A 22,609-nucleotide genomic window follows, 5' to 3' on the forward strand; every position below is an offset into this window, starting at 1 on the left:
ATCTTGGGCATTTTACCCAAACTTGGTCTGCCTCAGTTTCCTAACCTGAAAATTGATAATAATAATTGTCCTTTCATTGAGTTTGCTATGAGGAGTTGATGTAATAAAGAACCTAGGTCAGGGCTAGGAACAGAGTCAGCACCTATAAATGACTAGCATTTAATTATTGCCAATATTTTGAATATGACAACATTCCTAAGTTAACTGTAAACTGTATATTATTCTCATACCGTACTCTGGGTTCCGCTATTCCCAATTAACAGCTTTTTGTTTTGTTTTGTTTTGTTTTTTGTAATATTCATAAAATCAAAGCATTCCTCTGGACGTTTTTATAGATAGACTTCAGAACCAGGTCACCCATTCTGCCACCCCTGCAAACGCCACCCCAGTCACTACTACAGACCTGATTCTTACTTTCAGAGCAGGCAACCAGCTACAGAGCACCTCTTGAGGGATGCTCAAACGGTTTTCTCTGCCTGCATTTTCATCTCGTACAAGTGCAAAGGGAGAAGTCATCACCAAGCCTCCTACTTCCCCCAGCTCTGCATACAGCTCATGGAGATGTCGGGGGAGTATCACTGGCGGCTTGCAGGGCCCCATACAAGTGACATGCAAGTTTCAGCACAATTTAGTTTCCCAGGATATGTTTCATAGTTTTCCACAAAGTTCCACTCAATGTGACATTTGCTCGTTAATTCATTCAACAATTTTTTTTTCTTTTTTTTACCAAGCTCCTACCTCATGCCAGGACGCGTACTACAACAGTAAAGAAAAGGACGGAGTCCTCCTTAAGATGCTGATGGGGGAAGTGGCTGGGTAGGTGGAGGGGCACAGAGAAGTGACCATGCAGTTAGGATGGAGGGAGGGAAGTGTCGGGGTGGGGACAGTCATACAGAGTGCATGGAGTCAGGGTACTTGACCCAGACTCTACAGGCAGGGAAGGAGGTCTCACAGGGTCAAGGACATCCATGCTGTTCTGAAGGACTTCTAGGTGTTAGCCAGATGAAGGCAATAAAGATGAAGAAGAATGAACTCCAGGCAGAGGGAAGAACGTGGGCAAAAATAACAGAAATGATAGTGAAAATGTGCTTATATTTTAGGAATTGTGCGCAAGTCAGTAAACACTAATTGAAATCAAATGTAGTGAATTTACTTGTGCTTTTCCTTCATTTATTCATAAGTCAAAACTTCCTTTATGTGAATTTATATAATAATGCGGCTCAGCATTGAACCACTGCAACACAATCAGATGCATCACACTTGGGGATATGAGGTAGAAGAATTTTGCTTATTGTCTAGATCAGAGATTAGTAGAAGACCCTAAGAATTAAATATTTTTAATTAAGAATTTTTTTTTTTGATGTGGACCATTTTTCAAAGTCTTTAATGAATTTGTTACAATATTGCTTCTGTTTTACGTTTTGGTTTTTTGGCCGCAAGGTATGTGGGATCTTAGCTCCCCAACCAGGGATCAAACCCGCACCCCCTGCATTGGAAAGCGAAGTCTTAACCACTGGACCACCAGGGAAGTCCCTTAAATTTTTAAGTATAATTATGTTAGAAGTTTAGAAATGCTTGATAAATCCGAACGAGTTTTTCACTAGCATGATTCCATTAAAAATGTAAGAAGGGAAAGAAAATAGATCATAATCTATTTACCTTGAATTCTGATTTTTGAAAGTTAAGGCAATATGAACTTGGCTTGTGGAAAATATATATATTCCTGAAAAACATTATTTATAACAGGTTATTGTCATCATATGCAACAAAACAGTACTACATGTTAAGTTTCTCAGAAGCAAATAATTATAGGCAAAACAGGTAAAGACAGATGAAAGTTAAAAAAATAATAACAACTCAGAAAGGTAAAAAGTGGTTGCCAGGGGCTGGGGGTGGGGAAAATAGGGAGAGATTGGTGAAAGGTACAAACTTTCAGTTATAAGATGAATAAGGTCTGAAGATCTAATGTATAACATGGCAACTATCATTGATAACACTATATTGTATAATTAAAATTTGCTAAGAGAATAGAACTTAAATGTTCTCACACACAATAACAAAATAAATATATGAGGTGATAGATATGTTAGTTAACTTGATGGGGGGGATTTTTCACCATATATATGTGTATCAATTCATCACCACGTACACTTTAAATACTTACAATTTTATTTGTCAATTGCATCTCAGTAAAGCTGAGAAAAAATAATAACTGTATTGAATTAGTTGCCTGAAAGGGACAAAAATGATCTCCTTCAGTGAATAAACTGCCTTCATCTTAATAAACAAATAAGTCTTTGAGAATAAGCTGAAACTGGCCTGAGACTGGTTTGGCTATTCATGTTTCATGTGGACAATCAACTCATCCATATTTCCTTCTAATATTTTTTTTCTTATTAGTTATCTATTTTATACATATTAGTGTATCTATGTCAATCCCAATCTCCCAATTCATCTCACCACCACCCCCCCACTATCCCCCCTTGGTGTCCATATGTTTGTTCTCTATATCTGTGTCTCTATTTCTGTCTTGCAAACCAGTTCATCTGTACCATTTTTCTAGATTCCACATATATGCATTAATATATGATATTTGTTTTTCTCTTTCTGACTTACTTCACTCTGTATGACAGTCTCTAGGTCCATCCACGTCTCTACAAATGACCCAATTTTGTTCCTTTTTATGGCTGAGTAATATTCCATTGTATATATGTACCACATGTCCTTTATCCATTTGTCTGTCGATGGGCATTTAGGTTGCTTCCGTGACCTGGCTGTTGTAAATATCCTTCTAATATTTTTGTTTGATATTATATCAACACCAGACTAATATTGGCTTAACTCTTTTAAATGAAAGCTAAAAATGAATAGCTTATATACCCACTGTATTAAATGCACACAAAAATTTATACTTACTGAAAGCATACACAGAAGTCTTCAAAATCTAACCATATTTCTTTAGAAACACCATTATTTACTGTTGCAAGTTCCTCCTTCGATTTTTCCTGTGTTGCTGTTGTCTGGCTGACCAAATCTCTTTCCAGACTGATTCCTTCAGCTGGATGGACTGCATCATTCAATCCATAGTCTGGTAGTTCATCTGCGTACAGCAGAAGACAACCATGTCAAACAACCTAATTGTTAAATATTAAATTATTAAGATATGAAAAATTGTAGAGGAGAGCTCACATATCAAAATCTATTTTTGAGAAAATATTTACTGAGGTAATAGTTTACATGCAGGTCTCAAATTTGTAGAGGTCCATACAAAGACCCATTTTCATACCCTCAGGAGAATTTAATCATAACTTACATGCAGAGTGTCCAGAAATTTTGAAATCACTTTCATAAATTTGTGCACACATTCTTTAGAGATTAAAGTTATAACACAGGTTAGCTGGTGTATGTATTTAAAATCTGCTGTAAACAGACATATTCACGTAAGAGGGGCTGACGCAGACAACAGAAGGAGAAGCAAAAACTTGAAAGATCTATTGTGATGGATGTATTTCTGTAAGCCCTGCAGTCAGTGATTCCGTAATCTTATTTTATGTTTATCAAGGAATGGCATAAAGTTCTCATACACTTTTCTTGAACCAAAATGTTATATACGCACATGCCACATAACACTTTTTTGGATTTCAGCCTTGGTCAAGTCTTTATTTAGGATCTGAGGAATTTGCAATGGTTCCAGTGCTTTGATCATAACGTGCATGCATTAAGACACAAGAACTTTACTCATGGGACTTTAATCAGATAGTCTTTTATTTTGACTTTAAGCTTGAATTTAACAAGTGAGATTATCTGACTTTTCTAGCCCAGAGCAGATTAGACTCAACACATCAGAGGAAGCCCTGGAGGGAGGCTGCTGAGAGCCAGGAGGAGGGAGAGCAAGAAGCTGTCGAGAAGCAGAGACCCTTTTGTGCTTTGATGTCTGTGAAAAAATGTCATGAGAAGATTATTAATTTACCTTTTCTGAGTATAGCTTGTGAAGCAGCATTACCCTGTGAAATGAAAGGAACACGTTAAGAAACCATTTATAAATTCGACAAAACATTACAGCTCTCTAAAGCACCACAGTTTTTAAAAGAGTTAATACAGTCTTTTAAACACTGAAGAAATAGATTTCTACAAATACTTACTAAAACCTACAGCAAAACGAAATTTGTTTTTAACCTTAAAACTCAAAAGATGTCAATTTGGCTGAGAGTTTAAGTTTGTGACATGAAAATACAGAAGATGTGAGTGTATTAAACATTTGAATCTTATAATAAAAGTTAAATAAAAACAATAATATCCCCAAGTAGATATATTAGTTGGTATGAGGCACCTATAATTAATACAGATTGAGTAAAATGAGATTATGATTGATAATTAGTGTACGGAACCTAAGGATTATTTCAAATTATAAAAATGTTTTCTCAAATTTTTAACAGGGAAAATAAGCTTCACATGTATGACTCTGTTATCTCTGGGACACAATTAAAATAAGTATAAAAGATAAAATGGTATAAATTTATACAGACTGATGGGTGATATTTTGGATGATGTAAAGTGTATGGAGAAGACAACAGAGTAGACAAAACTGAATACTAAGTGCTGGTGAGAAGCAAGCCCATCCACGCCTTAGGACCCCAGAAACAATTAGCAGGCATCTGGGAAGGACAGAATGAGATACAGGTTGAAAATACAGGGATGGGTTGAATGTCTATATAAGGAACAGACAAATCCCCACTTCTCCCTAATCCCTTCTGGTTTAGCATCTATCCTTCTTCCGCCTAAACAGGACACTGGAAGTTGCTTCAAGTAGAGAAATTAAATGAAAAGTCTCCAGATCTGGGTTCACAGATACCGTGGGAAGCAAGAAAGGTTACTACACAGAGAGGAGAGGAATTAAGTGAACATCCACATGCTGAACTTTGAGACTCTCAGGAACTCTGTGCTGCTCGGCTTTAATAACTCTGGTGGATAAGGATATAACAATCCTTATGACCACATTCCACCCAGCAGGGAGATTAGAGGACCCTTAACCTGAGACACTGAACAGACCCAGGGAAAATCCTCAGGGAATCTGATATTTGGAGCTAGTCCCACCCCAAATGAAGCTCATTTACCCCCAATTATCTCAAATTAAAACTTCCAGTTGACAAGCTCTATCCATGCCATAAAGCTTCTTCTAATCAGCAGCTCTTTAATTTCATAAATTCCTTAAATATATGTGTACAACAAAGTACTGCTAGATAATTGAGGGAAGAGTCTCATATAAAAGAAAGAAACTAATGGGTGTGGGTAGGGAGATTCATAGGAATCAGAAATGATAATATAGGGAGAAATTTTTAAGTTAGTAATATCAGAAAGTTAAGAAGATATTCATTTATCAAATAATAAACTATAAAAATACAATCAAGAACAAGAGACAGTTCTTAGAAACTAAAAATAGGAAACTGAAATAAATTCAATAGAAAGTTTGGATGTAAAGTTGATACAAAAGACTCAGAGATGAAAACTAAAAAGCTTTTCAAAGAAAACATAGGTGAAAAGCTTCACGACATTGGATTTGACATTGGTTTCTTAGATATGACAATAAAAACACAGACCGCAAAAGTAAAAATAAATTGGGCTACATAAATAATCTTCTGTCATTCAAAGGACGTAATCAACAGAGTGAAAATGCAACCTATGGAATGAGAGAAATTATTTGCAACTCATATGTCTAGTAAAGGGTTAACATCAAGAATATATGAAGAACTTCTACAAAAACAATATAAAATAAACAAACCCAATTTAAAAATGGGTAAAGGACTTGAATAGACATTTGTCCAAAGAAAATATACAAATGGCCAACAAGCACATGGAAAACGTCCTCCACATCACTCATCCTTAGGGGAATACAGATCAAAACTGCAATGAGATACCACCCTCACGGCCACTGGGATGACTACTGTTAAAGAAAAAAGAAAAAAAAAAAACCAGAAAATGACAAGTGTTGTTGTTACTGTTATGTGGTGAGGATGTAGAGAAATTGGAACCTTTTTGCACATTCTGTGGGAATATAAAATGGTGTAGTTGCTATGGAAAACAGTATGGTGGTTCCTGAAAAAGCTAAAAATAGAATTAACATATGATCCAACAATTCCACATCTGAGTATATACCCAAAAGAACTGAAGGCAGCATCTCAAAGAAACATTTATACACCCATGTTCATAGCAGTATTATTCACCAAGTATCCATTGATGGATGTATGGATAAACAAAAGGTGGTATATGTATATGCACAATGGAATATTATTCAGCCTTAAAGGAAAAAAATTATGACACATGGTACAACATGGATGAACTGTGAGGACATTTTATTAAGTGAAGTAAGCCAGCCCCCAAAATACAAATACTGTATGATTTCACTTATATGAGGTACCTAGAGTAATCAGAATCCTAGAGACAAAAAGTAGAATGGTGGTTTTAAGGGGCTGAAAAGGGGCAGGAATGCAGAATGATTTAATGGGTATAAAGTTTAAGTTTTGTAAGATGAAATGATTTCTGGAGGTTAGTGGCACAACAATGTGAATGTATTCAATATTATTGTTCTCAGAAAAGGAAATTCTTGAGGAAAAAGTATAAGAAAATTCTCCAGAACTGAAAAACGTGAGTATCCAGGTTGAACGGGCTCATGGAGTACCTAGCACAGTTCATGTAAACAGACTCATTTACGTGGCCAATCATTGTAAATTTTTCTTATTCCAAGAATGGAAGGAATGTCTTAAAACTTTCCCAGAGGGGAAAAAAAAGAGTCATACAGAACAGATCAAGAATCAAAATGTTATCTATATTCTTAAGAGCAATGGTTGAAGGTAAAAGACAAAAGTTAAGGAACAGAGTTAAAATTCTGAAAGAAAGAACATCCACACTGGAATTCTACAACACACCAAAATATAAATCAGGGGAGGGGGTGGAATACAGACATCTGAAGGCATACAAACCCCTCATAATTTTCACTTCCCACGCAGTTTTTCTCAGGGAGTACTAGAAGATGTGGACCACCTAAATTAGGGTATCAAGTAGCAGGAGAGCATAGTTTCCAAGAATTAGAAAATCCATCAGAGGAGAGAGAGAAAAGAAAGTCCAATGATGACAGGTGCAAGTTTCCATCAGTTGGAACAAGAGCAAGAGAGCAAAGGATTCCAGAGGGTGATATCTCCAGGAAAACAGGCGGCATTGGTAGAGTTATCTGATGTGTTTGTGTGGTAAAGGGGGTTTAAAGGTATTTGTTCAATGGTGTTTCTTTTTTTTAAAAAGAGTGTCTGGGAAGGTTTCCTAATGTGTCATAGAAAAAAAAATGAAGTAATTGGTTTGTACAAAAAGTTGTGTAAGAAAAGAAATTTGTCTCTCCAATAAAAATCCTTCCACAGCTAGAATATTTTTTAACGGAAGAATACTTTTATTTATTACCATCCTTCTTCTATTACAGCCTGAAGTAATGATGAAGGTGGAAAAGGAAACAGGTAAATAATTAATGCCTGACTTGCACTAAATATTAATTCCTAAGGAAAGTCTGAAAACAGGCCTAGTGTCCCTAATATTTGTATCTATTTTAAGGGCAAAGGTAGGGTAATTTTGCTATTTAAAAACATAAATTATATTAGGCTGGGCTAGTCTGAGGTAACAAACCAATCCTGAAATTTCAATGGCTTAACACATAGGGTTAATTTCTCCCTCATATTCAGCCCATTTTGGGGGGCTCCTTTTCAAGGGATTCCTTTCCCAGTTGTGATGTAGGGATCTAGAAACTTGTATCTTGTAGCCTTGCCACTGGGATACGCGGTTTCCTGATGGTTGTGGGAGAAGCAGAGAGCTGCAAAGCCACGTGCAGACTCAGTAAGTGCTTCGGCCTGAAACGGCACGCCTCACTATTGCCTGCAGTCTATCAGCCAGATTGTGTGTCGAAGGCAAGCTCAAGAGCAGGGCCGGCTTCATGAGTGTGTGATCACTCAGGGCGCTGGGCTCAGAAGGGCCCTGTGTTTGTTTTAATGCTCTGCTGTCACTCTCTTGACATTCTTAATAATTGTTGAACAAGGGGCCCTGCATTTTCATTCCACAAGTTATGCAGCCAGTCCCAGTTACGAGCCAGGAGCCAGACCTGTGAGAGGCCTGGGAAGTACACAAGGGGCACTGAGACTCCCAGGGGGCAGTGGGCGTCTCAGTCAGAGATCCTGCCAATCAAGCCACAATGCAGAGCCCTTTGCTTCCACCGTTAGGGCTCCAGCTGTTACGGCTCATAGAACTCTTAGCTTCCCCAACAGCTTCTTCCCTATTAGGTGAGAAGCATTATGTAACAGCTCAGGAAATCTCAACGGGGTCTGCTCTGGTATCCAGCCTCACAGCTAGAGTACTGATTGGACAAAAACTTGTGAAATGAAAAAATCTTGAAGACAGAGGAAAGTGGAGGTATGAGATGGTAAGTGAATACAAGAGTGCTAAATCCTTATCTTCTGTAGCAAGAGGTCAAGAGATAATGTTTAAATTGATAGATGGAGAAAGAACGGAATTCAGTCATTCAACAAATACGTAACAGTGTCTGTCATGTGCTAGGCATCTTTGCAGGTGCTGAGGGAGAAACAGTATATGATAAAGATCAAGATCTCTACCTTCATAAAGCCTACTACTTAGAAATATGGAGATACATAGCAGAAGAAACACTTAAATAAAAGTGATTGACTCTGGGGAGGAAGGCTAAAGAATGAGGAGGGGTAATACAGGTTGGTTATTTTATGATTATCTTTTTGGTAACTTTTGACTCTTTAAAACTATTGCATACAATACTTTGAAATTAAGAAAAAAAGTTTGACAATGTTTAAGTCTATTCATTCTTCTTGCAAGATTTCTCATCTGTTAGTCTCTGCTTTTCAACTAATTCTAAAAAATGTGTTTACCTGCGTGTGATTCTGTACCCTCCAATGTATCTTATACCATTTATAGAGGTTGGTAGAAATCAACTATGGTTCATTCACATAATGAAATAGTATGTGACTTTAAGAATAAAGACGCTCTTTAGGCATAGTGAAATTATCTCCAGTATTTACTAAGTAAAAACTTAAAAAAATTTCATTAAGTTTTGAGTAGAAAAAGGTGGAATATTGTATGTTTCTTTATATTTACATAAAGACACCCTGAAAGTGTCCTACAGAGGGCAAAGCAGTGAAAGTGGGAGAAGTACTTACATGGAAACAAGACTTCTTGATGTATGCCTTATAATTTTATTTTTGAACATGCAAATATATTATGCATTAAAACCCTTTCACACCTACCACACTGGCAGAAGTTGAAATATCAGACAATATATGGGTTGGCCAGAATGTGGTGTGCAGAGAAAATTCTCATCCAGTGCATTTTATTGTAAGGTTAAAAGGTGAATGTCCTATGACCCATCAGTGATACTCCCAGATTCATATCCTAGAATAGAGCTTCCTAGGCTAGTGTCCACTGGGGCCCATGGTTAGATTTCAGGAATCCATGAACATGGTTGCTTGAAAGATTATTTTCATCTTTAGCTGAAGTTCAGCATTCAGTTTTCTTCAGCTTTCAATTTATCAATGCAGGTGAGTAGCTACAGTGTTATTGGCAATAACTGTGACTTTATCCATGAAAGAAATCACAATATTTTACATTATATTAGAGTTGTTGCAAAATCTGAAATGTCACATACGCTAATCACTACTTTGAAGTTACAGCAGTTATTAGGCCCATTGTTGGATTCCATGTGGTCACATCTTCCTGTCTACAGACACTCCTGTAACCTGAACTGCCCAACTATCTGGCAGCTATCCTTTAGTATACCTTCAACCACCAAATCGTGACGTTGTATGTTCACACGGTGCTAACCCAGACAGCTGTTCTGCTTTCCACTGTTCCCTGTTGCCAATACTCAGCTCATACGCAGAAAGAGATAAGTTGTATTCATCGTGTGTTTTAGAAAATTGACAAAGGGAGATATAACACATAAAAGTTCACAAACCCTGGAACTACAGAAACTCTTGCATGTGTGTACAGGGACAGTCAAGATGACTCATGGTACCACTGCTTGCAATAGCAAGAAACAAAAAGCAATGAATGTAGCCATTAACACTGTGAAAGATGTTTTTAAATGGTAGACTAGTTATGTATTAAATACCTTTGACCAGTGAAATGAATGAACTGTAACATGTGGCAAAAGAGACAAATCTCATAAACAACATTAAGAAATCTCAGAAGAATTAATACAAGAGTCCACAAAAATAAAATGAGGATGACAATGAAACCAAGCTATATATTGTTCATAAACGTGTACATAACTGACAAAATTAGAAGAGCGTGGAGCTGACAAATACCAGACCTTGTATGGCAGGTAGGAGATACAATTCAGAAGAGACACACGTGGAACTTCCCTGGTGGTCCAGTGTTTAAGACTCTGTGCTTCCACTGCAGGGGGCACGGGTTCAATCCCTGGTTGGGGAACTAAGATCCCACATGCCATGCAGTGCACCCCCCCCCAAAAAAAGAGAACACAGGAGACATCTATGAGAGATGAATATTCCACTTTCTAATCTAGAAGATGGGTACGTAAGAAGTTTATTTTCAGTCTTCTTTATTCTACTCAAATGCATTTATGTATAATATATTTCACAATTTAAGAAAAAAAATTTTTATAGTTAAGAATCAGGCTAATAATAAGAGCAACATAGTTACCTGAGACATATTTCTTGTCAATTGACTTAAGCCTGTCTGGCTAAAGGTTGCAGTTTCATCATTTTCAGTAAGGGAAGATAAACCAGATCCTGGAAGCACCCCTTTCTTAATCAAAGATCGTACAAAATGACTAATGGAAAAAAAAGAAAAAGACTTCTGTTATCTTAATCTCTTGTTTAAAGCTACTAATAAATAACTGCAGCTTTTATTGAGATATACTTGACATATAACATTATATTAGTTTCAGGTATACAACATGTTGATTCAATATTTGTATATATGGCAAAATGATAACTACAATTCTAGTTAACGTAGGCCACCCCACACAGTTACAATTTTTTTTCCTTGTGATAAGAACGTTTAAGGTCCACTCTCTTAGTAACTTTCAAATATACAACACAGTATTATTAACGATAATCACCATGCTGCACATTATAGCCCCAGGACTTACTTATTTTACAACTGGAAGTTTGTCCCTTTTGACCCCCATCACCCATTTCATCCACCCCCATGCCCTGCCTCTGGCAGTCATCAGTCTGTTCTCGTGTACTCTGTATCTATGAGCATGTTTGCTTGTCTGTCTTTTTTAGATTCCACGTATAAGTGGGATCATAAGGTATTTGTCTTTCTCTGTCGGACTTATTTCACTTGAGATATCCTCAAGGTCCATCTATGTTGTCACAAAAATGGCAAGATTTCCTTCGTTTTGAATGGCTGAATAATATTCCGTTGCATAGTGATGTTTGGTCAACCATAGAAAGTTCTGATTTTTTTCATTTTATCACTCTCATTCTTTTACAACCAGTAATTTCTTTTGCTTCATGTTAAAAAATATTTAATTGCTATATATACTACTGAAGCAATATTCTCTATCAGTCACTGCAATGGTGTAAAAATTTTCTGGAATGCTATTTATTGTAAAGCTATGGTGGCCATCTTTGAATGTTGATGATCAGAACACATAGGAACACATAGGCATTTAGAAGTGATTTAATTAAGTACCAGAGTAATGTAGCAGTGAAATAGGGCTTGGAGTCAAAAATTTAATGATGCGTGTTGAGCCCTTAAATTTTTAACTGTGATATTTATACTAGCTACCCAAGCGTACAGTATTTTCTTTCAAGTTATTGCTGACATGACCCCAAATCAATGTTGCCACAGCTAGAAGTTTATGGGTACAATAAAAAGATATTTGTTATAGTACAAATATATTAGGTGTTTCAAAGATAAAATTAAATTTCATGTATATAGAACTTCCCATACTTTTGGATTTTTCCTTGCTAGTGTTCTGTAAAATTTGGTTCACCTCAAGCTAAATGTCTCTGAAACTGCCACTAGAGGGTAGCACAAACATATCTGTGAGGCTCTGATTCTCTAAAACAAGGCCAGGAGCCAGGACTGGGCAAACTGGGCATGTTGTTGCTACAGTGACAGTGTTCCAAGGAAAGGCAGTTGCATAGCACTCATTCTCCAGGGCTCGCCAAAAAACCGGCTTGCTCTTATGCTGACCTGAGAACTCTGACTGTACAGCAGTCAGGTACAAGGAAATGCCATTCACATATTTTTGCTTTTGGCTCTGCCAGATAAAATGGATATACTAGGGAATTCATAACAGGTTCAAGCAGTGAATAGATTAGTTGAATCCAATCAAGTGTTGAAGTCACCTAGACCTGGGTTAAAGAATTTCATCCAACTTAATTAGGTTAAAAAGCTGAAAGAAAGCATAAGAAAATTAAGTAAGAGAGTCAACGTTGGAAGTTCAGGTTATGAAACCAACACATTTGTGGTCTCTCTTGGCATAGGGATTCTAGAAGTCTGCGTGTGACAGTTTGAATCCTGAGAAAATGTGTCCTGGTGGTGTATGCAGCTCTGGTTCACACAATCCGCAAAATATTTGAGTAATATGCAATCTCAATAAGCTAAGAGATAATAAAAAATTATTTGGAATGGTAAAATCATCATCTTAGTGGATAACACTAACTATAAAATTAATTAGAAAAAGTATAAAGCATTAATATTTTTATGTTAAGTTTAGGAAAATTCTGTCTTTATGTGGTATTTTGTATTGGTAACAGGTGAAAGAAGTGTAGCATGTTACATAATCCAACAAATTAGGCTATAAAATGTGTAGCTTTATATTTAATTTTAGGTATATAATTAAGTTATAAGAAAATTTTGGTTTGTAAAAACTAATAGTGTACATAGGAAAAACCAAGGTTACCAAAAAACATTTTGATTAGTTGAACTTTTAATGATGATTTATATAATTGGCAAGATTTTATTTGTGATTTTTGGCTTTTCAAGAATTACTTAAAGCAAAAATAAAATACAGTACTGTTGTAAATACAATTTAAAATGTTTAAATAAATTCAGCTAACTAAATTTATTTAAAACTTTTATAGAAATTAATAATTTATGTATAAAATAAGAATTTTTATAAGTTAAAATGAAAGTTTGAGGAAAACTAGATTTGCAAATACATAGCAGAACAAATTTTTAAAACCAAAGAAGCAGCAAATTGTTTTTTCTCTTTATAAAGCTTGACATGGCTAAATGCCATGTTTGTCTACTAGTGCTGCCTAGGGGGTCCCTCCTCACCCACTTTTCAGTGAATTGTTGATGCATAGAACTGCAGGAGCTTTAAGTTAAAACATTTGAATAATGTTTCTAATATTTTCAACTTAACTAGAGTCCATAAAATGTAAATTAACGGGCTATGATGTAAAGAAGCTCTAAAAGTAGGCCAGTGCAATGAACAGACTTCTGATCTAAATTTTGACTGCTTTTATTCATCAACATATATTCTTATCGTGGATTTTAATATATCTAAGAGAAGGATGAAACATACCTAATGGTCATTATATTTGTGACCTATAAGCCGTTCAAAAATTTTAATGATGTTCTAGTAAAGTTTAAAAAAAAGTTCAAAAAAGTACACATATCATAAATGTAAAACTTGCTGAAAAATCACCAAGTAAATATGGCCATATCACCATTATTCAGATCAAGAGATATTAATATTACCAGCACTCCACAAGCCCTGCCAGGTGTGCTTCCCAATCACAGCTAGCACTCCTCGCCACAGGTAACCACTATCAAGACTTCCAACACCATATATTGCTTTTTTTTTCTTTTTAAAAATCTATATTAATAGAATAATTAAAACTAAACTGTATACTTTTTATACCAGATTTCTTTGGTCTAATATTTTTGTGTGTGACATTTATCCACGCTGATTATTTTTGCAGTATTTCTTCTGCTTTATATCTATGTATTATTGTATTATGTTTGTCTATGGTTTTACTATGATTATCTAGCGGCAGTTTTCTCCCCATTTACATTACTTGACTTTTTTTCAGAACTTGCTGACTCTTGACTTGATTTTTTTTAACTTTTGGGATAATATTGGCCATTATATTTTTATTTCATGATTATTCCCCAAACTCTCTATCCTCTACTTCTGAGACCCACTTGCAAGTATGTTGGTCTTTTTCAACTTTTCTTACATGTCTTTATTATACTTTTCCTCATTTTTTTTTTTTTTTGGTCTCCATACTTCAGTCTGGATATTATCTTTTGACCTGTTTTCCACTTTGCTAATTGTCTTTTTTTGCTGTATCTTATCTGTGATTAAACACATCCACTGAATTCTAAAATTTCAGTTATTATATTCCTTGGTTCTAGAATCCCTATTTTTTTAACCATTTAAAATCCTATTATTTATTTTTATATTTTACAACTTTATTGAGGGATTATTGAAGTACATTTAACTGCACAAATTTAAAGAATAGATTTGATAATCCTTGATATATGTATATATCCATGTGTTAGTTATCAATTGCTTCATAACAAATCACCACACTTTTAGTGGTAATAATCATATCACCCACTATTCCTTCTCATTATTGCTATCTGTGGACTTCCTTTTCACCACTATGAACTCATTAAAAACATTAGACCCAGGATGATAATTTTTATTTCTACCCCTATTGTCACATTCAAATATTAGTAAATTTGGATTCTTCCTCCCCTTCCTCCTTTTTCTTCTTCATTGTCTTTGCTGTTGTATTTAGTTAGCTCTTTTTTTCTCCTCTAAGACTGACAGACTTCACCTCCCAGGTTTTTATGACAATCATTTGATCTTGTGATTTAATTATCAGGTAATAACCAAAAACATTCCCCAGTGCTAATGTTTAAAGTAAAACAAAATACTGTGTTGTTCTAAAACAGAAGCCAAAACTGTAAAGCCAGACATATTTAGGCCTCATTTTGACCAATTCAAAATTTATGTTAACTGTTTATTACTGTGAAATAGAAGCTAAAAATTTTATTTTCCTATGATCACTGCATTGACACAAACTTTAATACATTTGTCACCAAGGGATACATTTTTAACTGCACAAATCACAAAATGCTTCATCTGTTAACAAGATGAATTCACGGGAAAGAATGTTCTATACTTACGTTTCTGTTGGAATTGTAAATGGAGTCATTCTATAATTCAAAAATGGACTTGAAATCTCAAGAAACTGGTCAGGCTTCTTTATTACTAATTCTAAAAAGAAAAAGGTAGTGTGATGTACTTTTTTTTAAATCTTCCAAGATTATATGTAAAATTTGACATTTAATGCAGTACCGATTAGATTAACTATTTACCCAGCAAATTTCAGTAGAGTTAAATAGAAATGTACTACGATACATAAAGTTTTGTATTAAAAAGGACTTTATAGATCCTACCAATATGAGATTTCTTTAGTCTGCTTCTCAGTTGCTTTCCAGATTTACAACGTGAAACAATGAAGTCTCAAGGGAGAAAGTCAGCAATGTCTTCTGGAGTTATTACTTGGCATTTGCTGCTATTTCAAGTACACAAAAGACTTTCTATAAAAGTCTTTTACTAAAAATGTGTTCTTTTAGTTAACCTCTACAACACAATTGCTCAGGACATGAAAAAAATGTGGACTAATACATGGAGATAGTGGGAGAACAGAAAATGTAACAAAGTAAGGGTCATAAGTAGAAAAGAAAGCAGTAGTCAAGAAAAATGTTGTGGGTATTCCTAAAGATGTCTGAAGCTGACATAGAAGTAAATTCTCAATGGATACAGCACACAACCCACGCATTAACACGGTGAACATTGAAATTAAACATTAGGCATAATTATTTTAAATAAGCTCCTATAGCAGTGGAAAGGATGACCACAGGACGAAGAGAAGTGAGACTATAACACAGTGCACATGACTTCTCTGTGCTTGTTCTGTGATAACCTCTATATTGATCTCTGTCTCTCCCTCTCTCTCTCTCTCTGTGTTTCCTGTTAATTTCACTTTAAATATTAAATCCAATAGAGAGAAGAAAGACAATGATGTGGTGAGCCTCAAAGCAGGACACTGCAGTTATGGAATCCCATCAATCCGTAGGTTTTCTTTCCCAGCTTACAATGGAGCTATCAAATTACACAGAATTACACAACAGTCAATATCAAAACCAGGAAGTAGCTGAATGTCCAGTATTTTTCCTTTCATTCAGCTATTCCTGATGTTCTGAATGAAGAACGGTTGTGTGGCTCTATGCATTTAACTAAAATATAGCATTCAGTGGTAAAAGATTTTCTTTCAAGCATCATGTGAATGCTGATCTTTGGTTGGAAAGACAGAAGAAGATAGGAAGGAAGGAGGGAAGGGAAGGAGGGAGGGAGGAAACTGGAAAGTTCTTGGAATCCAAAGCAACAGTTGGCACTTTGGTGGCACAAACAGCCTGTTGCAGGAACTCAAGGAATGTAAGGAAATAACTGAAATAATCAAGCAGGAGGGAGAGAGGCAGACAAGTCTAATAAAAAAAAAAAAAAAGATGAACTGACCATTTCTCCTGTATATCTAAACCAGATATTTCTTTAATCTTTGTTCTTTTCTGGCCAGGATAAAACATGTTGTGCTAGAAAATCTTTGCCACCAGCTGTACTGGTTGTATAAACGTAGGCAGAAAGAAAATGTGAGGAAAATTACATGGTTAACAGTTGTTATTTATATCTTAAAAACATGTAAATTATGGTTGGAAGTAGGAGGCAAGGAACAGGTAAATACTCCAATCTCTGTGGCTACTGCAGTTTTAGGATCCTGAGTACCAACGAGACTTACGTATTACCCTGTGACTGAGATATGTTTCCCCTGCACTGAAGGATCAGCAACACTTGAATTGGTAGCAGAAGCCACAGCAAGCACCATCAATAAGGGTACAAGCCATGGTTCATGAGCCCAGCCACTTAAAGCTTATTTATGTGCTTCTCGGGGATGCCTTCAGTAAACTGGCACTAGGTATGTTCATCGCGGCTTTGTCTTCATTGTTCATTCAAGGACAGGCCTGTGAACCCTAACGCAACAACTTCCGGAATGTGATGACCTGTTACTGGATGAAAACAATTAGAAGATACTGAGGTATTGGAAAAGACAAAGGAAGAAAATGTGAAAGCAAGGAAATGAACACAAAAAAGATAACAAAAAAAGCTGTTTTTGAACAAAGATAATTTAAACTTTTTGGAATGGGAAATATATATACACACATACACACATATACATATGTAAACCATAGCACCACAATTCTTTATCACCCTTCATTAAAAATTGCAAGTATAGGGCTTCCCTGGTGGCGCAGTGGTTGAGAATCTGCCTGCCAATGCAGGGGACACGGGTTCGAGCCCTGGTCTGGGAAGATCCCACATGCCGCAGAGCAACTGGGCCCGTGAGCCACAATTACTGAGCCTGCGCATCTGGAGCCTGTGCTCCGCAACAGGAGAGGCTGCGACAGTGAGAGGCCCGCGCACCGCGATGAAGAGTGGCCCCCACTCGCCGCAACTAGAGAAAGCCCTCGCACAGAAACGAAGACCCAACACAGCCAAAAATAAATAAATAAATAAATTTATTTAAAAAAAAAATTGCAAGTATAAATTAGCTACGGAAAGGCCATATGTTTCTGTTGAATTAACATAAACAAATTAAGTTATTCTTCTAAGCCATAATTTTTTAATTATTAGTTTTTCTTTTCTAATTCCCTTGCCTTATGATTTTTCATTTACGGTCTCACTCATTTCTGCTCTCGCCATCTTGGTCTCTCTTCCATTCAAACGTGGTGCTCATGGTAAAAGGAGTAAAAATGAAGACTTGTAGAGAAAATGATTGAAGGAGCGAAGAATTAGACATGGATTATGAGGAATTTAGAAACAAAAGGTGAGAATAAGAACAAGGTGGGAACAGCCTCCCTGCCCCATTCTCAGCCTGTGTGAACCTGTGTATTTCTGAGCACAGCTGCCATTCACTGCGGCTACAGGACAACACTGACACGGGGACCAGCCCAGGGTCAAAGTCCTGTTCCTACAGGAGTGCCAAACGGAAATGGGGCAATTCCAAGATTATGTCCTACAGGGCACTGTAGAATCATGCCCATGTTAGAAATTCACACCAGTGGCCTAACATATATGCTGCTTAACCTTCTATATTATTTACTACAAACCACTTTTCTATCACAGTTATAATCACAATGCCGTCACCCAAAGAATGGCCTTTATATATCTGGCCAGTTTAGACATGAAAACCAAACTGCTTGGCATCGGAGATGTGCAGAATTAATCCTTTAAAGACATAAAATTCGGACATAAAATTAAATGAAGGTTTTAACTGTAACGTTGGGTTGTTTGCCTTGATATGTATCTCATTACAAATGAAACTATTAGAACTTCATAGAGAGAAATGTTAATAAGATTTTCAGACAATATGATTCATACCTTGAGCTTCATCTGTTATAACAGTTTCTTTTTTTTGACGAAGGAGTTTCCACGGAGGTATAGGAGGTAGTTTTGGTGGTGCTATAAGGGGGCAAGACCTAGTTCTTGTCACCAGCACAGGATGGCTGCAGAGGTGGGAAAGCCCATATTCCCTAAGCTTCTCAGCAGAATCAGCCTAAAAGGTGGAAGGCAGATTTAAAAGGATTCTTGTATTTGCTTCATGCACTTAAGATAATACTTTTCGTCATTATAAAAATACTATCACCACTAGAGAGACATAGTGGTAATAAGAAAAAAAATAACCACCCGTATTTCTACATTCCTTAACATGAGCACTATTACTCTTTGTATTTCTTTCCATCTTTTAAGTTATCTGGGGCCCCCTTTCCTTAGTTACAAAATGAGAGACTAGAACGAGAAGCCACTTTTCAGTTCTAAGAGTTTAAGATTCTCTAAGATTGCAGAAGTCTCAGTACATCAGTTTTGGTCCAAAATTAATCAGCTGCTATTTTTATAGGTTAAAGCTTTGATGCAGTACTTAACATGTAAAGTCTTTGTTAGTTTGTTTTTTAAGCACCAGCAATCGCTACATAGTGTTCAAAATAAACCCACTGCCTTTAGCGCGTCAGGTCCATGAGGGTAAGCGGTTGCCTTGTCTACAGTTTATGTCCTCAGGCTCCCCCCACACGAAATCCTCATGATCACGCCTGACAATGGAGGCATTCACAGGACAGAGGGTAGAGGCTGCCCTGTGTCCTGCCAGATCAAGTCGTTTCCCAGGCAGATGCTTTCCGTATTCAACGGTTCAGATCTCCTGAAGCCACTTGGCTTTGGAACAATTCAGAGTAAGATTTAAGTAGAAATTCAGTTACTGACTGATGGCTGAAATATACCATAAGTAATCAAAAAGTATGTGAAAGTTAAAGTAATGTACACTGTAGTCAAATTCTCATGTTCACAGTCTAAATGTTGAAACATTTAAAGTAAAATAAAATATTAACTACTTTAAAGTCAGTTTTGCCAATAACTATTTTTCTTCCTAGTGATTTTGCATCATTGATTTCTATGCAAATAGCAATGTTTGAAAATGTAACTTTATAAAGCAGTCATTTAAATTGGGATCAGAAACCCACCTATTAGCCTATTCTAAATTATCGCCTCAGCTACAACATGCCTTGCTGTTGTGGCTGTTTTTCTATAGTTCAAACTATAGCTCAGTCTATAGTTGAGGCACAAAATAGGCGGGGGTATCCATGAGCTAGAACAGTTCTTCCTGAATCCAGAGATTAATTATGATTGTAATAATTAATAATTGTAAGAAAGAGTTAACAGTGCATTGTTAAGTCCAGTAGAGCCATTTAAAAGCATTATAAATATGGGAAATAAAGAGGAAAGCACTTCAATGTTTTTTGTTTTTTTTTTTTAAAAGGCCTAATTTAAAGGAGAGGAAAATGTCACATCCCCTTTATCCCATCTGTGAATGTTAACAATTCACTGAAAAAATTCAGAAACCCCTGGAATTATGCCTTAGAGTGGCTTAAAAATTTTTTTTCATAGATGTTATAAAGGCTAAACCTTTTTTGTATTACTTTAGCTCTGTCAAATTTTAGAAGTTTCCCAACACCTGTAAGGAACCCTTTCCAATAAGAATTTATGGAAGAATATATTGCTGTTATTCACTAAGTTAATGTCTCGGTATAGTAATAAAAATACATTACTGTAAAATTTACATTTAAATAATATCCAAAGTAGTATTTATAAGTGGAATAATTCCCAGATAGTTTACCATTCAAAAATTTGGTCTATGTATCTCAACTCCTTCTTACAATTGCAACCACAATTGTAGTCTGTTTGCTTTCTTTTTTGAGCTGCAGAGCATCAGAAAATAAAACTATTTAAGGCATTTAGAAAATGTAAGATATTGTATCAAATAATTAAGTATGGTATTTTCACCTATTGTATTGTTTGAATAATCCACAAAAGCACTAGCTTGATGTAAGGTATGTAAGCCAGTTTCTCATACTTTGTTTTATTTTCAACATACTACACAATACTTCGGAATGACATAAAGTAATGCTATTAATAATAGTTATAGTTCGATATTGAGAAACTTTGTTCAAGGGTCGCAAATTTCCTTAGATTAGAATTAGGGACAGAGAGAAATTTAGAATAGTGAAACATTCTAGTGAAATACTGAATAGGCCTTCAAGAAATATTTTTGAATAATTCATTATGTAAGACAAATTAGAAGTTTCCTTGCCCATAAAACCCTTTCACTCCTTTACCCCATCCCACCTCAGACATTCTAAAAGTAGGGTTTTGAGCAGATAGGGGAGGCTTTTTTAGAACTCCCAGCTCACCCATTTAAATAAAACTAAAACTATTTAGAAGACCCAGGAGCAAGAGAATGGGGGATAATGTGGGGTAATTCTTAACACTTTGTTTCTTCCAAAGTTTTTTTTTTATTTTTTTATTCTTGCATTCTTTACCAATTCTTTAAATAAAGGAAAAGTATTGACTTTATTTTTACAGCCTGGTCTCATTGTCTTTGGGGTTAGAATTTTTTGCAGTGTACTCCATTTAACAAAATTCCACTAGAACAGAACTTGTTTTCTGTAGATTCAGCTTGAAAATATTATATCATCTTTACATTCTGATTTTTACCAGGAGAATGTGTTCATCCTAATAACTAATGTAAAAGAATCAGCAGAAGACTGTAACGTTGTAGTCAATTCATTACAGCCTTGAAGTTCATTTCATTACTGTTATAGACACTGGGCTCATTTCTGAAACTCTGGGCCCTTTAAGTCATTTCAACCCCCAAAAGGAGGATTTATAATACTCTGCGCATCCTGGCTCCCTCCCACATCTCAAGCTGCCTCTAAGACTTCTCCCTTTGCAATCTGTTCAACCTCTAGCAGTCCCTCGAACCCAGTGGGTTCTCCTTCACCTTCAGACTTTCCCACATAAGCTTCCCTCTGCTTCAAGCACACTTTTCCCTGTTTTCCAGGCTAACATCTTAAAGCCACTGCTTAAACATTTTTTTTTTCCCCCTTTGGGAAGACTTCCCTAGTCACCCACTAGAGAGAAAGATGTGTTTCTTCTATGTGTCCAATACTCATTTGTCCACTCCTTCATTAATTCATTTATTTGGTCACTCATTCAACTTTATTTTATTTGAATGCTACATCTACCATGTTCCAGGCGCCCTCTAATATGCGAGTCTTCTAACTTTATTACTGTCGTTGCTCATCTGCCTTTCTCATTGACTCTAAACTTTGTGGGGAGCGTCCTTATTAATCATGTTCATCATGGTGTCCTCAGATCCCAGCTCATTGTTTAGGACATAATAGACAATTAATAAACATCTGTTGAATTAATGAATAAACATGAGAGTTTCTTTGTCTTTTGAATTAAAAATTTTGTGTTTACAGGTTAGTTTTTCAGTAGGACAGCAAAAAGTTCAAGTGGATTATTTTGCACCTTCTTTGTGTAATGAAGATGTAAATTCTATCTTTATATTTTTTGGTTTTAAAAAGTGTTTAAGTACTTCCCATATGTGAGGCCAGGACACTCCATAAAGCATGGCTCATGTTCTTTTGTAGTCCATGGTGTTAGACTACTGGGATATCTAAGACAACACCTAGGCCAAGGCTGGGTAAGGAGATTAAAAAAAAATCAGGGCTGACATAGCCAGCTCAAATCCTAACTCGGAAGACTCGGAAGCCTGGGAAGCACACTAGGATTTAACCATGGCTAAAGGTAAATAACTTTGAATTAAAAACAGAGACACTGCCCCTCTCTCTACATTCATAATGACACATTACGTTCTATTGTCTTGACAATATTACCCTTGGTATATTACAGATTTTCGTAGGAAGGAATGGTTTCTATCTAAAAAGAAAGAAGGAGGAGGAGCAGGAGGAAGAGGAAGGAGGGAAGGAAGGAAGGAAGGAAAGGAAGGAAAGGAAGAAGAAGGAATGATAACACTATGCCCCTTGGGCAAATCATCCAGAAGATAAATGTAATGCACAGAGTAAAGTGCAATAATCATACAATTGAAACAATGTAAACATTTCAACCAAATTTCCATTCGACTTTTAATACTAAGCT

General features: G+C 36.0%; 1 protein-coding gene across 1 annotated transcript in view; it reads right to left on the bottom strand.

Moving 5' to 3' along the window:
* ADGB (androglobin) overlaps positions 1-22,609 on the bottom strand; it is a 155,540-nt gene that overhangs the window by 63,616 nt on the left and 69,315 nt on the right. The window contains exons 11-16 of the mRNA XM_007171346.2: positions 18,497-18,671; positions 15,184-15,274; positions 10,720-10,849; positions 3,971-4,004; positions 2,917-3,100; positions 1,660-1,723 (exon numbers count right to left, since the gene is read on the bottom strand). Of these exons, the coding sequence (XP_007171408.2) occupies positions 1,660-1,723; positions 2,917-3,100; positions 3,971-4,004; positions 10,720-10,849; positions 15,184-15,274; positions 18,497-18,671 (678 nt within the window). The remainder of the gene's footprint in view (positions 1-1,659; positions 1,724-2,916; positions 3,101-3,970; positions 4,005-10,719; positions 10,850-15,183; positions 15,275-18,496; positions 18,672-22,609) is intronic.

The sequence above is a fragment of the Balaenoptera acutorostrata genome, chromosome 14, assembly GCF_949987535.1.
Source record: "Balaenoptera acutorostrata chromosome 14, mBalAcu1.1, whole genome shotgun sequence".
Lineage (NCBI taxonomy): Eukaryota > Metazoa > Chordata > Mammalia > Artiodactyla > Balaenopteridae > Balaenoptera > Balaenoptera acutorostrata.